Source organism: Psilocybe cubensis, chromosome 1, assembly GCF_017499595.1.
Source record: "Psilocybe cubensis strain MGC-MH-2018 chromosome 1, whole genome shotgun sequence".
NCBI lineage: Eukaryota > Fungi > Basidiomycota > Agaricomycetes > Agaricales > Agrocybaceae > Psilocybe > Psilocybe cubensis.
Window position 1 is genome coordinate 818,671 of NC_062999.1, and position 14,804 is coordinate 833,474.

Here is a 14,804-nt window from a genome sequence, read left to right on the forward strand (position 1 = left end):
TAATGTAATCTAATGTCAAGTAAACCTTAGCTTGGGAGTTGGATTTGGATTCGGAGTTGGACTTGGTAAAGTAAGCAAGTGGCAAATGTAATTGTAAACCCGTGGGGTTGGGGGTGGGGACGAAGGACGGAGGACGGAGACGGGGACTTGCTGTCATTGTCAAGGATTGTCATTGTGGTGACTAGTGAGTGGTGCCGTAGGCAGTGTAAATGGCAAGTAGTAGATTTAGAACGCAAACAGAAACGGAAACAGAAACAGAAAAAGAAACGAGGGAGGGGGTGCTGTTATGTTTATGTTACGCAGGATAAGAATAAGTCTAAGATTAGAAATAGAATAGGTGAAAGGCGGGGATAGGTGGATTATGTTATGAGAGTTGATCGCCGCTGATGGGGTGATGTAATGTAATGTGGGTGTGGGAACGGGATAGGCGGCGGCAGGGACAGAACCTTCAATCCAAGGGGGGAGGGGAAGGGGAAAGGGAAAGGGAAGGGGGAGGACCGAGGAATGGCATTGGCAGGTGAGGTCATCAACGGGCATCTGCGTTGGGTATTACGCGATCATGCGCTGCCGTTGTTGTTGTTGTTGAGGCAGAAAGACGTGGACGTGCCCCCCTCCCCCCCCTTCTTCGCTGAATCTCAATCGCATTCGCACCTCCCCGCGTCGACGGAGACGGAGATGAATTTGCGATTAATTTGGGTCGTTGCGTTTGCTTTAGGCATTCGATTGAGATTGAGATTGCGATTCTGATTCTTGCCTTGCCTTGCATTGAATACAAATACCCTTCTTCACTTACACTCCGTTTCTCCCCTCCCCTCCCTCCCTCCCTTCCCTATAAGATTGGGCTCATCAGGAACCAGCACCCCCTTAGGTAAGCAAAAGTTGGCTTACCTCCGAACCTTTTCAACCCTTCTGCACTCACACTATTCTACATTTTTGAACCACAGATATGTAGGTTATGCTTCTTTGAACACATCTGTGGTTTTTTTTTTCAAAAAAATTTTGATCTCAAGAAGTTATAAAGATTTTAATTTTTTTCCTTTTTTTTTAGTCTAACACGTCAGAAATGGTGTTTTCTCGAGTTTGGGAGATTTTCGAAAATTTGACAATGTTCTTTTGGCCGCTTATATAATGGTACACGTGACCACACGTGACAATAAGTCACGCCTAAGTAATACCTCTCAGACTCATTATGGACTTCCAGAGACTACAATTTGACCTCTGAGGTGTAATTCTATTATTGTGGGCATAAAGGCTAGTAGTAAGGATTGTATATGCACATTTATGAATTTTTTTTTTTTAAACTTTTTGTCTGAAACCATTTTCCGTCAACATAACTTTTGATTTTTTTTTCGAGCTGGATTTTGGCCGCTCTTGGCGCCAAGCCCATTGATTACGTAAGGGTGCTGGTTTCTGATGAGCCCAATCTTAGTACTATCCCATCCCATCTCCTGCGTCCCCAACAATAAACACACACATACAACTAACCACCGCATCATGCCTGCCACACTCACGTCCCTCCCGCTCGAGCCGCTGCATGATATCGCATTCCACCTCGTCGCGCATACGCCCCTCGGCCCGCCCGCTGCGCTCCTCCCGCTCCTCCTCACATGCCGCCACGTACACCGCGCCCTCACAGCAGGCGGACACCCCGCGCCGTCCTATCCACCATCCTATCTCGCCAAGCAGCGCCGTGCCCAGTCCCAGTCCCAGTCCCAGTCCCAGTCCAAGGCGAAAGGGAAGGGGAAAGAACCTGCAGATACAGATGCAGACACAGATGCGGATAATAGAAAAAGGTTTCCCCCGCCACTGACGATAGCACCCACACTCTCCCCTGCGCTCCTCGCACGCGTGTTTAGACTCAAGTTCGATGTGGGCGCGGTGCGCAGACGGCTGTTCGTCCCCCGCGCGGCGGATATGGCGGAGCAGCTCGTCGTCGCGTGTCGCGTGCTCCGGTTCTTGCGCCGCTTTCGTGCGCGGCTTGTTAGGTCCATGTCTAGCGATTACAATAATATCTACAACGATAACGATAACGTGGAGGAGGATGAGGAAGAGGAGGAGGAGGATGAAGATGATATTGGGATGGAAGACCATCTATACACGATGCTCTTCATGATGCTCGACAACGACGGCAAAAACTACGCGCAGCTCGTACATGCAGGTATACACCCCTTCCTCACGTACTACCTCAAACACCACATCTGGCCTCCCACCCCCTCCTCTGCTTCCCCATCAACCCACCTCAACATCCCCCTCCCCCTCCCCCTCCCTCATCCCGACGCCCCTCCCACCACGACCATCCGCATCCCCCTCCCCCTGCAAACCAACGACGGCTGGCCGCCCGACACACCCGCCACCCGCGCCGCGCTCTGGCTCCTCTGGCTCACCGCCGACCGCGCGCACCTCCTCGCCGAGCCGGTGTGGGAGAGGGAGGATGTGGTGCTGGCCGTGCTCCCGTTTGCGGTGCTGCCGCAGAGGTATGCGGCGGGGTGGGCGCCGCCGAATCATTTTGAGGTGCCTGTTAAGGTTGGGAGGGAAGGAGGGTTGGGGAGGGAAGGGAGGAGGGAAGGTGGTGGAAATGGACAAGAGAGACAAGGCAGGAGAGGCCATCAACTCCCAATCACAATCCCGCTCCCCGGCTCATCCTCCGCGTCGTACCCTCTCTACCCCTCCTTCTCCTCTTCCTCTCCCTCTCCCTCTCCCTCTCTCTCGACGGAAACACAAACACAGACACAAACGCATACAACCGAACAACCACTCACACAATCCCACGCATACTTCTCCACAACACTAAACAGCACGATTCCACCCGCGTCTATACCCGCCAAACTCCTCCTTGTGGCCAGGAGGGAGCTGAGGGATATGATGGTGCCCCCGCATTTGCCTCTTGGGCCGCCGCCAGGTGGTCTTCCTCCTGCTGGTAATCCTGGTGGTGGTGGTGCCGGTGCTGGTGCCGCGGGTGCTGGTGCTGGCGGTGCGGGTGGTGGCGGAGGAGCGGGTAATGTGGGTGGTGGGGGAGGAGGAGGGGGTAACCCAGGAGCAGGCGGGCTGACACAAGCAGACTACCACGTCCTCAACCGCGCTAAAGCCGCCATGCTCCCCCGCGGCGCATGTTGGGATTGGGAGGAGGGGGTTGCGAGGGAGGTTAATTCTAGGCTTGGGGGTGGTGGGTCGGCTGCTGGAGGAGGAGGAGCGGGTGGAGGAGGAGGAGGCGCGGGTGGTGGTGGTGGTGGTGGTGCGAGTGCGAGTGGTGCGAATGTAGGAGGAGGCGGTGGAGGAGAGACACAGCCGCCACAAACAAAACCTCCAAAACCAAAAAAGATCAAAGCAGGCGACGAAGAGAGTAAAAAATGGGACGAGACGTTTTGGAGGATGCGGTTGTGCGGGCGGTGGGTCGATGTCGACGCTGCTCTCGGCGGCGATGTCGCTGGTGGCGTTGACGCTCTCGGCGGCGGGGACGTCGTCGGCGCTCTCGGGGAAGAGGGTAGGGAGGCAAAGGGAGGAGAGGGGTATGGAAGAGAGGGAAGGGAAGCAAAAGGGGGAGAAGGAGAATGGATAGGAGAGGACGAGCTGATGTTCAGACCTGGCGAGGTGTACGTTCCGGGGTCGATGCATGGGATATGGCAGGGCAAGATTTATGTGCGTGTGTTTCGTTTTTTTTCTTTGCTTTTTTCTTTGCTTTTTTCTTTTTTTTTTGTTGGTTTTTTCATTGGTTTTTTTTGGTTGGTTTGTCGGGTTGGTTGCATGTGTTGGCTTTTTTGGTTGGTTTTTTTGTTGGTTTTTTAGTTGGTTTTTTTTTCGTTGGTAGCATGCGTTGTTTTATCGCGTTCTCGCGTCCTCTCGTTGGTCGCGCGTTTCTCGCGTGCGTTGGTTTCTCGTGTTGGTTTTTCTTTTTTTTGCTTTTCGTTGGTTTATCGCGTGCGTTCTTTGCTTTTCGCCTTCGTTTCTCGCGTTCTTTCGCGCCTTTCTCGCGTTCGCGCGTGCGTTCTCGCGCGCGTTGGTTTTTCGCCTTGGTTTTTCGCGTGCATTGGTTTCTCGCGTGCGTTCTCTCGTTGGTTGCTCGCGCGTTTATCGCGTGCGTTCTCGCGTTCTCTCGCACCTTTCTCGCGCGCGCGCGCGCAAGCGTTCTCTTGCACCTTGCGCATGCGTTTTCGCATTCTCGCATTCTCTTGCACCTTGCGCGTGCGTTCTCGCGTTCAACGCTTATTCATTTGTTTTATTTCATTTCTCCTTACCTTTACCTTTATCCTCAAACTCCCCTCCCCTCCCCTTCACCTCCCCTCCAACCTCTCTAACCCAAAACCAACCAAAACCAAAACTAACCTCCCTCCCTCCCTCCCACCCTCTCTCTACAGATCCCACAAGGCCCGCAATTCAACCACGTCCTGCAGAACCCGCAGTATCCGTCGCTTATCTGTCCAGAGGCGGTTGCGCAGGTGCAGGTGCAGGCGCGGGCGATTTTGTTGGCGCAGGCGCAGGCTCAGGTGCAGGTGGAACAACAGGTTCAGGCGCAGGGAGAACAACAGGCTCAGGCGCTGGGAGAACAACAGGTTCAGGCTCAAGTACAACAACAACCTCAGGCGCATGCTCAAGCAGAACAACAGGCGCAGGCTCAGGCTCAGGATCCGCACCAACTCGCTCCTCACCAACCCCCACAACAACCTCCACAACACCAAACACTCACCCTCACCCTCCCAGGCGGCGGCACGAACCCGCGCCTCTTCTCCGAGTCGTCGCTTCAACTCGTGATGCAGCCCGTGTGTTTGGAGATTGCGGAGCATCATCGGGTGTGTCTTGGAAGTTGCTGCGTTTCTGTGGGTTCTTCTTTGTCTGCGTCGTCTTTGTTGGGTGATGGGTCTGGTGCTGCGGCGAACGCGTCGGCGTCTGGTTCTGCGGCGAACGCGCCGGCGTCTGCTGCGTCTGGTTCGTCTACGAACGAGAAAGAGAAAAAGAGAAAAGACAGCCTCTCACCCCTCTCCGAAGCAAAAGCGGAAAGAGGATGCGGCGTGCTCCCGCTCCCGCCGCTTGTGGAGGGGAGGCTGCCGCTTGGAGCGAGGGTTTATGTTGCGGGTTCTGTTGCTCCTTCTACTGCTTCGAATACAGAGGCGAGTTCGGGGTCGGGGTCTACGGCGTCTGGGTCTACGGCGTCGAGTTCGGGGACGGCGGAGGAGGAGGAGGAGTCGGGGTCGGGGTCTACGGCGTCGAGTTCGGGGTCAGAGTCTGCTGCGTCGGAGGAGGAGGAGGAGGAGGAAGACGAGGAAGACGAGGACGAGGACGAAGAAGAGGAGGAGGAGGAAGATGAAGAGGACGACGACGACGAGGATGAAGAAGATGAGGACGAAGAAAACTCTCAAGAAAGCATCGAAGAACCCGCACAGGCTCAAGCGCCCCCAACACAACTTGAGAACGCAAACGCAAACGCAAACTCAGGAGAAGGAACAGGAACAGCAATGGTGCAGGCGGAAGGGAGCGGCGAACCGCACGAGGCGGCTGTTGAGGCGGGCGCGACTGCTGTGCCTGTGCCGCTGCCTCCGGATCTTGGGGGTGCGGGTGCGGGTGCTGGGGGTGGTGCGGGTGCTGGTGGTGCTGGTGCGGGTGCGGGTGCTGGTGCTCCTCATAACCAGAACCAGAACGCAGGGCAAGGGCAAGGTCAAGCACCTAACCAAGGACAAGCAGCCAACCAAGGACAAGCACCCCACGATGAAGCCAACCAAGAACCCAACCAAGCACCCAACCAACAACAACAACCCGCACCCCTCCCACCCCTGGCACTCCTAGACTACAGCATGCGCAACGCGTGGTTCGACGGTGAGCCAGGCGGCGTGGCTGTCGTTCCGCGGCGCCAGATCGTCAGATCCGGTTCCGGTTCCATTGGAAGTGACGGAGAGGGGACGGGGACAAGGATGAGGAGGGAAGAGGTGGTTGTGAGCACGGGATTCGTGAGACCTGATTTGAACGTGCCGAGCGGGTGCGTTGGTCAAGGGAGAGCAGCAGGAGCGGGAGGGGGAGGGGGAGAGGAGAGGAAGACGTACGTGTATGAGACGTATGATCCTGAGCGTGTATCGTCGCATGATGCGCATCTCGTCTTTGCGCCTTCTTCTTCTTCTTCAAACGCCAACGCGAATGGTACAGACGCGAACGCGAACGCGAATGGGATGATGAACCCGGAGTGTGTGACGTGCGCTGCGCTCGCGAGAGCGCGTAGGGAGGAGCGCGCGCGGGAGGAGGAGGAGGCGAGGAGGATGTTGGATCGGGCTATGCGTCGCGTTGGGCGTGGGGGTGGGGGTGGGCTTGACCTTGAGCTTGGGCTTGGACGTGGTCTTGGGGATGGGAAGATGGATGTTGACGAAGATGACGAGGAGGAAGGGGGAGAGATGGGGATGGAGATGGAGGATATCGATATGGCGGATTTTGCGCGTGGATTCGAGGCGGCTGTCGGTGGTTCCACCCGCGCCTCCTCTTCCTCCTCCTCCTCCTCCTCCGAAGACGACGAAGACGATGCCAACTCAGACGAAGACGAAGACGAAGACGAAGACCTGAATGCAAACCTCAACATAGGTACCGATATGGACCTCGATCCAACACACCTCGCCGCATTCGCGTCGCATGTGTGTATACCGGGCCGTGTTCACCGTGTACGCGTGCGCCGCGTCGATGAGGATTTGTATTACCACCACCACCACGATGATGATGGGGAAAGAAGGAGGGAAAGGAAGAGGATGGTGTTGGGTGATGATGTGCCGCGCGGTGAGAGTGGATATGTCGCTTTTCTGTGTTTGGGCGGTGGGTCTGCCGTGGATGAGGAGGAGGAGGAGGAGGAGGAGGAGGAGGAGGACGGAGAGGACGGAAGTAGCTCTGAAGAAGAGGAGCGTGGAGATGCTGGGAGGGAGAGGAAGCGGAAGAGGGCGGGTGTGGATGTGGATGAGCATATGTCGGGATATGTTAGTGGTCGTGGGCGTGGGCGTCGAGATGGACCGAAGCGCGCGCGGAGGAGTGAGAGCGCAAGTACCAGCACTACTACCACCACCACCACTTCACCAACACACAACCGGCTACACAAAATCCACCCACACCCCCACCGCATCCACATCATCCCGCCCACCCGCCGCGAATTCGAGCGCGCGCGCATCGGGGCGGCGTGTACAGGCATCCGCGATACCATCGTCACAGGCGGGGTGCCGGGGTCATCTTCCTTCCCCGCCTACTCCTCTTCATCTTCATCTCACTTGTCGCCGTCGGAACGGCGCCGGCTGCGCCAGCGCAGCTTGGTGATGTCCGCGCTGTACCAGGATGTTGTGGTGTATGGCCGTGTGAGGCGGTGGGATGGGCTTGTGGGGATGCTTAGGATCAGTCGGTCCGCGCACCAGCAGGCACAGGCACAGGCGCAGCAGGGTGCAACGACAACGCCGAGTGCGAATTATCTGTTTGTGTTTGGGTATGTGGTTGGCAAGCGGAATTTTGTGGGGGAGTGGAGGATGGCGGCGGCGGATCCGTTGAGGCCTGGGTGGGGAGGCGCGTTTGTGATGAGTAAGCTTGAGGAGGATGAAGAGGGGGAGGAGGAGGGGGTGTGATGGATCTTTTGGGTTTTCATTTTTTCTTTCTTTTTCTTTTTTTTTATTTGACGTCGTTGCGTCAACGTCATCTCATCTTTATAAGTTATCCTGCTTTCACGATGTTGCCTACGACCGCCCCATGGGCCTATTGCGTTCGCTTTCGCTTTTCGCTTTTAGCTGTTTGCTTTCAGTTGCCATGCCTTTTGCTTTTCGCCTTTTGCTTTTCACTGCGCGCCTTTGTAACAGACGCAGTTGTACCACAACCATGCAAACACCATACCACCACCATCATCATCTTATGACCACCACCACCACCGCAATAACAACAATAACAACAACGCCAGCAATTAACAACAACAACAAAACTACCAACGCACGCATATCCCATACATCATATACATCTATACCCCCATACCCCCATTACCACACACGCACGTACACACGCACACGCACATACACATACAATCTCGACTAGAACCAACCACCATACCATCAATATTCAATGTCAATATCAATTACCCCGATGCATCCCAAAAAATGTACTTGTAGCCCCCACACCACCCCCCACACCCCTCATATCTCGTATCTCATATGTCATATCTCGTATCTCATATCTCGTATCTCATTATTTAGACGGCTGTTCGATTGGATTTCTCTCTTTTTTCTCTTTCAATCTCGTTTAATTATTATGTGCACTGCATTGTATCGAATTTGTTAACTTTTAAGAAAATGATGAATCGTTGAATACTTTGGAAGAATTTGTTGTGGAGTGTTGGAATTTGGGATGTTTTTTGTGGTGCTTCGTGTCTTCCTCTCCAGGTTACTTCAAATTCAGAAACATCTATATCATTAAATGGATTGATTATACAAAATTTTTAGATAAAGGGTGTGCCTTCCAGGAAACCGGCCATTTCGCTTCTTCCCATTCCTTCTTTATATACTCTGGAGGCTCTCCAATGAATTGTGGGAGTATTCTGTACGACATCGCGAACAGATCCGCCACGTAATCCCCGGACGACCAAGAATCCGGCCAGACCCCAAGACGCAGATGAACGTCGTTTCTCAACTGCCAGAGCACATCAAATGTTTCCCAATTCTGGATCAAATGGTCTGGGAGTGAATAACGTGAATAACGGTATGTCGGGGGTTGGTATTCCTCTGCGTAGCGAAATCCTAGTTTATTAAATGTTCTGCCATCGCATTGGTCGTGCATAGCAGAGATAGATTCCAGTGTCGGTCGGCCTGGCTGTACTGTGCAGGTTCCGTCGTCGGAATAACAGTATGGCTGCCCAAGTGGGGAAATATTCCCCGTAAACTTATTTAGGTATTTTTCTTACTGCGTGAATTTGTAAAAAATATGTTGGAGTGCGGAAACATTTTTTGAGTGCGCAGATTGTTTTCTAGCTTAGCCGTAAATATATTTGATTGCGCGGAAACATATTTGACTGCGCGGAAACATATTTTGGACATATTTTGCTAGCGCACGTAAATTTCTACTGCCCTCAATTACATTTAATGCATAAATACTGTGCGCGTAGATACATTTTGTGCCGCAAACAAATCTTTCGATGCGCGGAAAACAATGTTCAATTGCACTATTTCTAGCCTAAAGTGACCAGCCGTTATGCCGAGATTATGTAAAATGATCAAAAATGGCACCTCGGCAAACGCAAATTAGTTCAAGCTCCGATTGTTCTCTACAAAATAAATAGCTATTCTCTATTCATTACCACTTTATAGAGAAGTTTAACAGCTTCTTTAATAGTATATATGTGTTAAATACACACTACAGGTCACTTTGAGGACTCCCCATCAATAGTACAGCCTGTACGCCATTTAAGACAGCTCTGGCACTATGTGAAAACCACCGTGGGAAAGACATCAATCAGTACATCTGTGTGTGTGGTATGTGCATTGGCGCATCTGTAGAGTCAGGCATGGTTAAATACGATTAAAAAATAAATAAAGACGTTTATTCAACAATAATTAATGGGTACTAAGATATTGAGCACAGCTGCGATGTAGAAAGTGAAATATTAGCAATGACAAATGTGAAAGAGGATTAGTGACTGGTGCAAGCAAAGCGAAATTGAACAGTCGGAGATTGAACTCATTTACGTCTGCCGAAGTGCCATTTTGGATCATTTTACATAATCACGGCAACCGCGGCTGGCCACTTTGTCAAGAAATGGTCATTTCGAATAATGTTTTCCGCGCATTGAAAAGTTTGTTCAGCGCACAAGATATATTTACGTGCATGTAATTTACACGTTGAATATATTTTGGAGCAGAAACAATGCACTCGCACTTGCAAATTATGTCTGAAAATATGTTTTCGCGCAGCCAATTGTGTTCACGGAATCATCAAACTGGCCCAGAAAGCAATCTGCGCACCAAACAAATGTTTCCGCGCACAAATTTTTTTTTATTCTTGATGCACTTTTCAAAAATAAGGAAATTATATTTACGGGGAATATTTCCCCACTTGGGCAGCCATATAACAGTGTCTCAATTTTAGTCGAGGGAGAAGCTCTAAAGGAAGCGGCATTGCGCCTGATGCTACAAAGATATGCTTCAGGTTTGGAAACAACACATCGTCTTCAGATGAAAGGTCGTGGAACTGATCGTCTAAGCAGAACGCCTCCAACAGGTCTTCCAAATGTGCCATCTGTCCCCAAGCGCTATCAGAATCGGTCGGTTTGAGGTGAAAAAAAAAGGATGTGACCGAGGTAAGAGATTCTGCAAGAAGGACAAGGTCATCAACCGAGATACATCCGTAGTTGAGAGAAAGTTCCGTGATGGTGCAACGGGAACGGTCAACCAAGTCCAAAAAATCTTCTGCTGGAAAAGGAGGAGCGTGCTGGACACCGAAAATAGTCAGATTTGGGAGTATGAGGTTCCTGAGAAAGGCAGAAACAATCGGGGTGTTTGCGGCGCTACTATCAGGATCTTCACTATAGGCGTCTATATAGAGGTTTTGTAGGTTTGCACAGCGCAAGGATGTGGTTCCTGCCAAGGTTCCGTTGGGAATCTCTTGAACAACGTCGTTGGAGTAAATGAAAAGGCGGAGTTTAACAAGCCTAGGAGCCAGGGTAAGTACCTTAAAGGTATCATTGAGAGATAAGTAACTCGAAACAAATTCAGTAAGATTGCTCCAGTCTATGGAAAAGCGGTCCAGTTTAAATAGTTCAAGGGTCAGGGAGAGTGGTGCTGCATTCCCAAAATTGATGACAGCCAATGGGTCGGAGAGGTCTTCTAAGATGCAGTATATCCCCAACTCCCTCAAGAGACATGGTGAATCAAAGGGGCGCTCCGCAGAGATACGTGCAAGCATGGAGGTGCTCAGCCCCGATAGAATGAGTTTCTGGCAACGATGAAGGACCTCACAGATGGCATCTGCAAGAGGGGCGAAAATCTGAAGATCCTGCTGCAACTCGGGTTCCAATGGCCCAGGTTCCAATGGCCCAAAAATATTGATTGAAAGAGGACGATTTCCGGAGCGGCCAAGCCACTCAATTGCAAGCTGTACCATTTGCGCTGCCGTTGTGGAGCGCGGTTTTATTTTGAACAGAGGATTATTCCACAGGTGAGGAGATTCCCAGGCAATTTTGCGCCATCGTTGACATACAGCACCTAGAGGAAGAACGTCCTCGGGGGGGACACCAACACCCCGAGTGGCATTGACGGACAAGTCGATATAAAACTGAAATATATACGCAAGGATTTCTACGGGCATTCGATCGGTCACATTCCTGACAGTGAGGGTTTGTTGGTTGAGCTGAGGCAAGGGTATCTCCTGGGGCAGTGGAGTTGACATAGGTAGGGGAAATCTCTTTGACGTTGGAAGTTGGATGTTGGATGTGAACGTGCGTGTGAACCTTTGCCCTTTTATTCCTTTCATCCTTTCATGGTCACTTTCACGAATCACTTTCAATCTCCGTTCAAACTCCGAGACCCTTGCTGGAAATGGGTTTATTAGGGTATCAGACTCTGACTGGGCTAAAAGGTGTACCACCACCATCACCCCATGACCAACACCTGCACTGGCAACACTACCCAATTACACACACCCCATTCACATCGTACATCTGTACCCCCCTTTACTGTATACGCACACGCAACATATGCACACAACCTCGACTAGAACTACCCTCAACTCCGAGTCGATGCATCCCAAAAGTGTACTTGGGTAGTAACACACCACACCACACATTGCTCATTGTTCATAAAGGTAATCTATGGACGAAGTAGCGTATTCCTCATGGCTCGTGATGATTGTTAATAACGAAGATCTCATTGTCATGTGTTGCCATCGATAAGGGTCACGCTTTCGTACATTAAGCGCCCGTGGGTTGATTTGTATAAGAGACATTCCACTTCCTGAGATGCAGCTCGGTGACTTCTGAATCCTTAGTGCAATACTAATTTATCATGATTGAAGTCTTGTTCCTCCGCTTCCAAAGTTTATCAGCGAGACGCATACAAGTAAAAAAGTTTGATCTGTCCAAGTTATCCGAGGACCCGGAACATCCCTTGGAATGGGAGACGATTGCAAAACTCTTACACATTCGTGACACCAGCTCTACCAACATCTTGCAGTCAATTTTCTCAAAACAATCCTCCTTTCATCCGGCATGCGACAGGTCCCATTGGTATAAATGCGTTGATTTGAGTTATCCTTATGGACATGGTGCTGTGGTTCACTTTCCGATGGAAGAATCTAAAGCAAGGGAATCTGTCAATAAGTCTTTTAAATTTTAAAGTAGATCAGTATAAGTTGTATCCAAGATGGTTTTCAAGCTGTTCCAAAAGCATTGTCCAATTCAGTGCGCATATTATTGTAATTGATCCGGTGCCCCAGTCAATGAAGGCCACAAATTAAGCGCCCATACAAAGTTTAGACCATTCTACCCACTAAAATGCAATGCTAAAGTAAGTATATTGGCCCTTGGAGGAGCCCTTAGCCCTATAAACTTTATGTACCCCCCCTTCGCTAATCTTCATGAAGCCTCTGCGAATTATGACACTACATATACAGTCATCACAAGCGGAAGCATTCTAAAATTAGATTCAACGCGGAATTTATTGTTAATCATGCTTGGGTTACGGGTCTTATAATACATAATTGAGAAGAACTGGATGTTTGCATGGTATCTCTCAGAAGTTCCTTATCAACTCTTTTCCTGGCCTAATGGAATAATAGCAGTTCGGGAACAGTATAGATTGTATAGCTTTACTCGGTCCCCATGTCAGCAGGTCACTTTCTTCCTTGCTACTCAATTGTTACTCTCAGATTTTACCCAATTTGCTGAAGAAGCTAAGCTAATTGAGCAGCAATATGTGTTTGAAGGGGATTATATTGTGCCTGGTTTGTAAGCCCTGGGTATATAAAGCCCTTGTTGTAGCTTGGATTACTCCTTGCTAACTCCCCACTTTTTTCAGGCTCGATAAAGATATTTCCCTACGCCATTCTCCCCAATACCCACAGTTTTTACGGAAATTAACAAATGCTCTACTACTGCAACAGGTGCAATCATCACTTTACACCAAGGAACGAGATGCACAATCACATCCCCACAAACCCTCAACCCAATCACTGCACGATATGCGACACCGATGTTGAAGATACAACAATCCACATTAAAGCCCATCATGCAACCTGCGCGATCTGCGATATAATTTACAAGGACAATCATGGCTTTTTTTTTTTTTTTTTTTTTTATTTTGTGTTATAGCCTCTGAGGGGTGGACCCCTCCCTTGGCTTTGTGCTACGTACTCTACCTACTGCACCCCTTTGGTGCTGGGCTTTCCTCAGTTCATCTCTGCGCCATGGGGGGCCCTCACGTCCCCCCACCTGGCCCAACCTTTCCTAGGTTGTTTGAGATGACACTTCCAGCCTCGTTTCGGCTTCTCTCTACGGTGTTTTCTCCTTTTACTGACTCGTTTGTGGGTGGTGTTATGTTGTCTATCCATCGTCCTCCTCCTCCTCTATTCCCCTCCTGATTAAGTTTTCCTTGTACGGTCGTATTCGTTTCGTCTTCGCAATATATTTGAGTAACGCTTTGACGTTGTCACTTTTTGTCGTGAGCTCTTCTAAGTTGGTGCATTTCTTTCCGATCTCATTCCACATGTCTTGTCTAAGGTGCTTGTATCTTCTACATTCGAACAGGTAGTGTTCCACAGTCTCGGTCGCTCTCTGGTCTCCTCGTCTTTCTGCACAACACGGGCAGTGTTTATCTTGCTTGCCGTTGATTTTGCTGAGGTGAGCGTTCAGCGGAATGTGTCCTGATCGTATTTGAATGATGACGCTGGCCTGGGTCCGGTTGAGCCTCTTCAAGGCTTTCCTGAACCTGTTGAAAGGGAATTCAGTGTCAATCGTTTCGAATTTTACACGTCTCTTCGATTCATTCCAGCGATTTCGCCATATCGTCATCAATTCTTCGTGGTACGCCTGTTTCTCCGCTGAGGCGCTCTTCTTCAGTTCATTTTTCAGCGCTTCTGGTAATTCATCGTGTGGAGAGTTGTCTCCTTCCGCCGCGCGCTTCGCTTCTTCATCAGCCCTTTCATTGCCTAAGACATCGGAGTGCCCGGATATCCAGTGCAGTGTAATGTCTCCCTGTAGGTGCCGAAATGCTGCGTCAATCTGCCTCATAATGTGCTGACCAGACTTAGCTTTGGGCCATTCTAGGTTCCTTAGGAGCGACTGGTTGTCGCTGAATACGTCGATCTTGTACCCATTAGTTGGCTCTTCGTTGGCAATGAGTTTGGAGGCCAGGAGGCCTCCGACTGCTTCCGCTTCGTATGTGTTGTGTTTGTCCTTTGTTCCCAGGTGCTTACGCAGGACTTTGCTATGCCGGTCTTGTCTGGTCCTGAGCAGGATCGCTGCTGCTCCGGTGCCTAGTCCGTGGCTGGATCCGTCGGTGTACACTCTGAGGTCCGCTTTGCTTTTCTTTTCGTATTTCATTGACTCTTCTCGGGTTTGGGCAATGACAATCTTGAAAGGCGGGCGGTAGCTTGATGGGTGCAGTGAGGGCTCAATCGTTTCTATTGTACTCGGCTTCAATTCAAATATTCGTATGAGGTTGTCAATTGGGGTCTTGTGTCTTCTCGCTGGTTGTGCTTCAGCCCTCGAAATCACTCGGTGCAGGGGGTGTGTGGGTGGCAGGGTTGCCATACGTACCATTGCTCTGTGACAGGCTTTTAGCAATGCTAGCTCCAGGGGAAGGACGCCCGCATGGGCGTCCAGCAACTCA

At 50.7% G+C, this 14,804-nt stretch overlaps 2 protein-coding genes across 2 annotated transcripts; one reads left to right on the forward strand and one right to left on the reverse strand.

Moving 5' to 3' along the window:
* Positions 1 to 1,494: 1,494 nt before the first annotated feature.
* On the forward strand, positions 1,495 to 7,568 carry JR316_0000227 (uncharacterized protein; the record flags this gene model as incomplete). The annotated part of the gene is made up of 2 exons (XM_047886042.1): positions 1,495 to 3,636; positions 4,353 to 7,568. The coding sequence occupies 2 exons, from the start codon at positions 1,495 to 1,497 to the stop codon at positions 7,566 to 7,568; spliced, it is 5,358 nt and encodes a 1,785-aa protein (XP_047753788.1).
* A 2,446-nt stretch (positions 7,569 to 10,014) lies between these two features.
* Positions 10,015 to 11,367, reverse strand: JR316_0000228 (uncharacterized protein; the record flags this gene model as incomplete). Its single annotated transcript, XM_047886043.1, has 1 exon — positions 10,015 to 11,367. One exon carries the CDS (start codon positions 11,365 to 11,367, stop codon positions 10,015 to 10,017), a length of 1,353 nt encoding a protein of 450 aa, XP_047753789.1.
* Between the last annotated feature and the right edge of the window lie 3,437 nt (positions 11,368 to 14,804).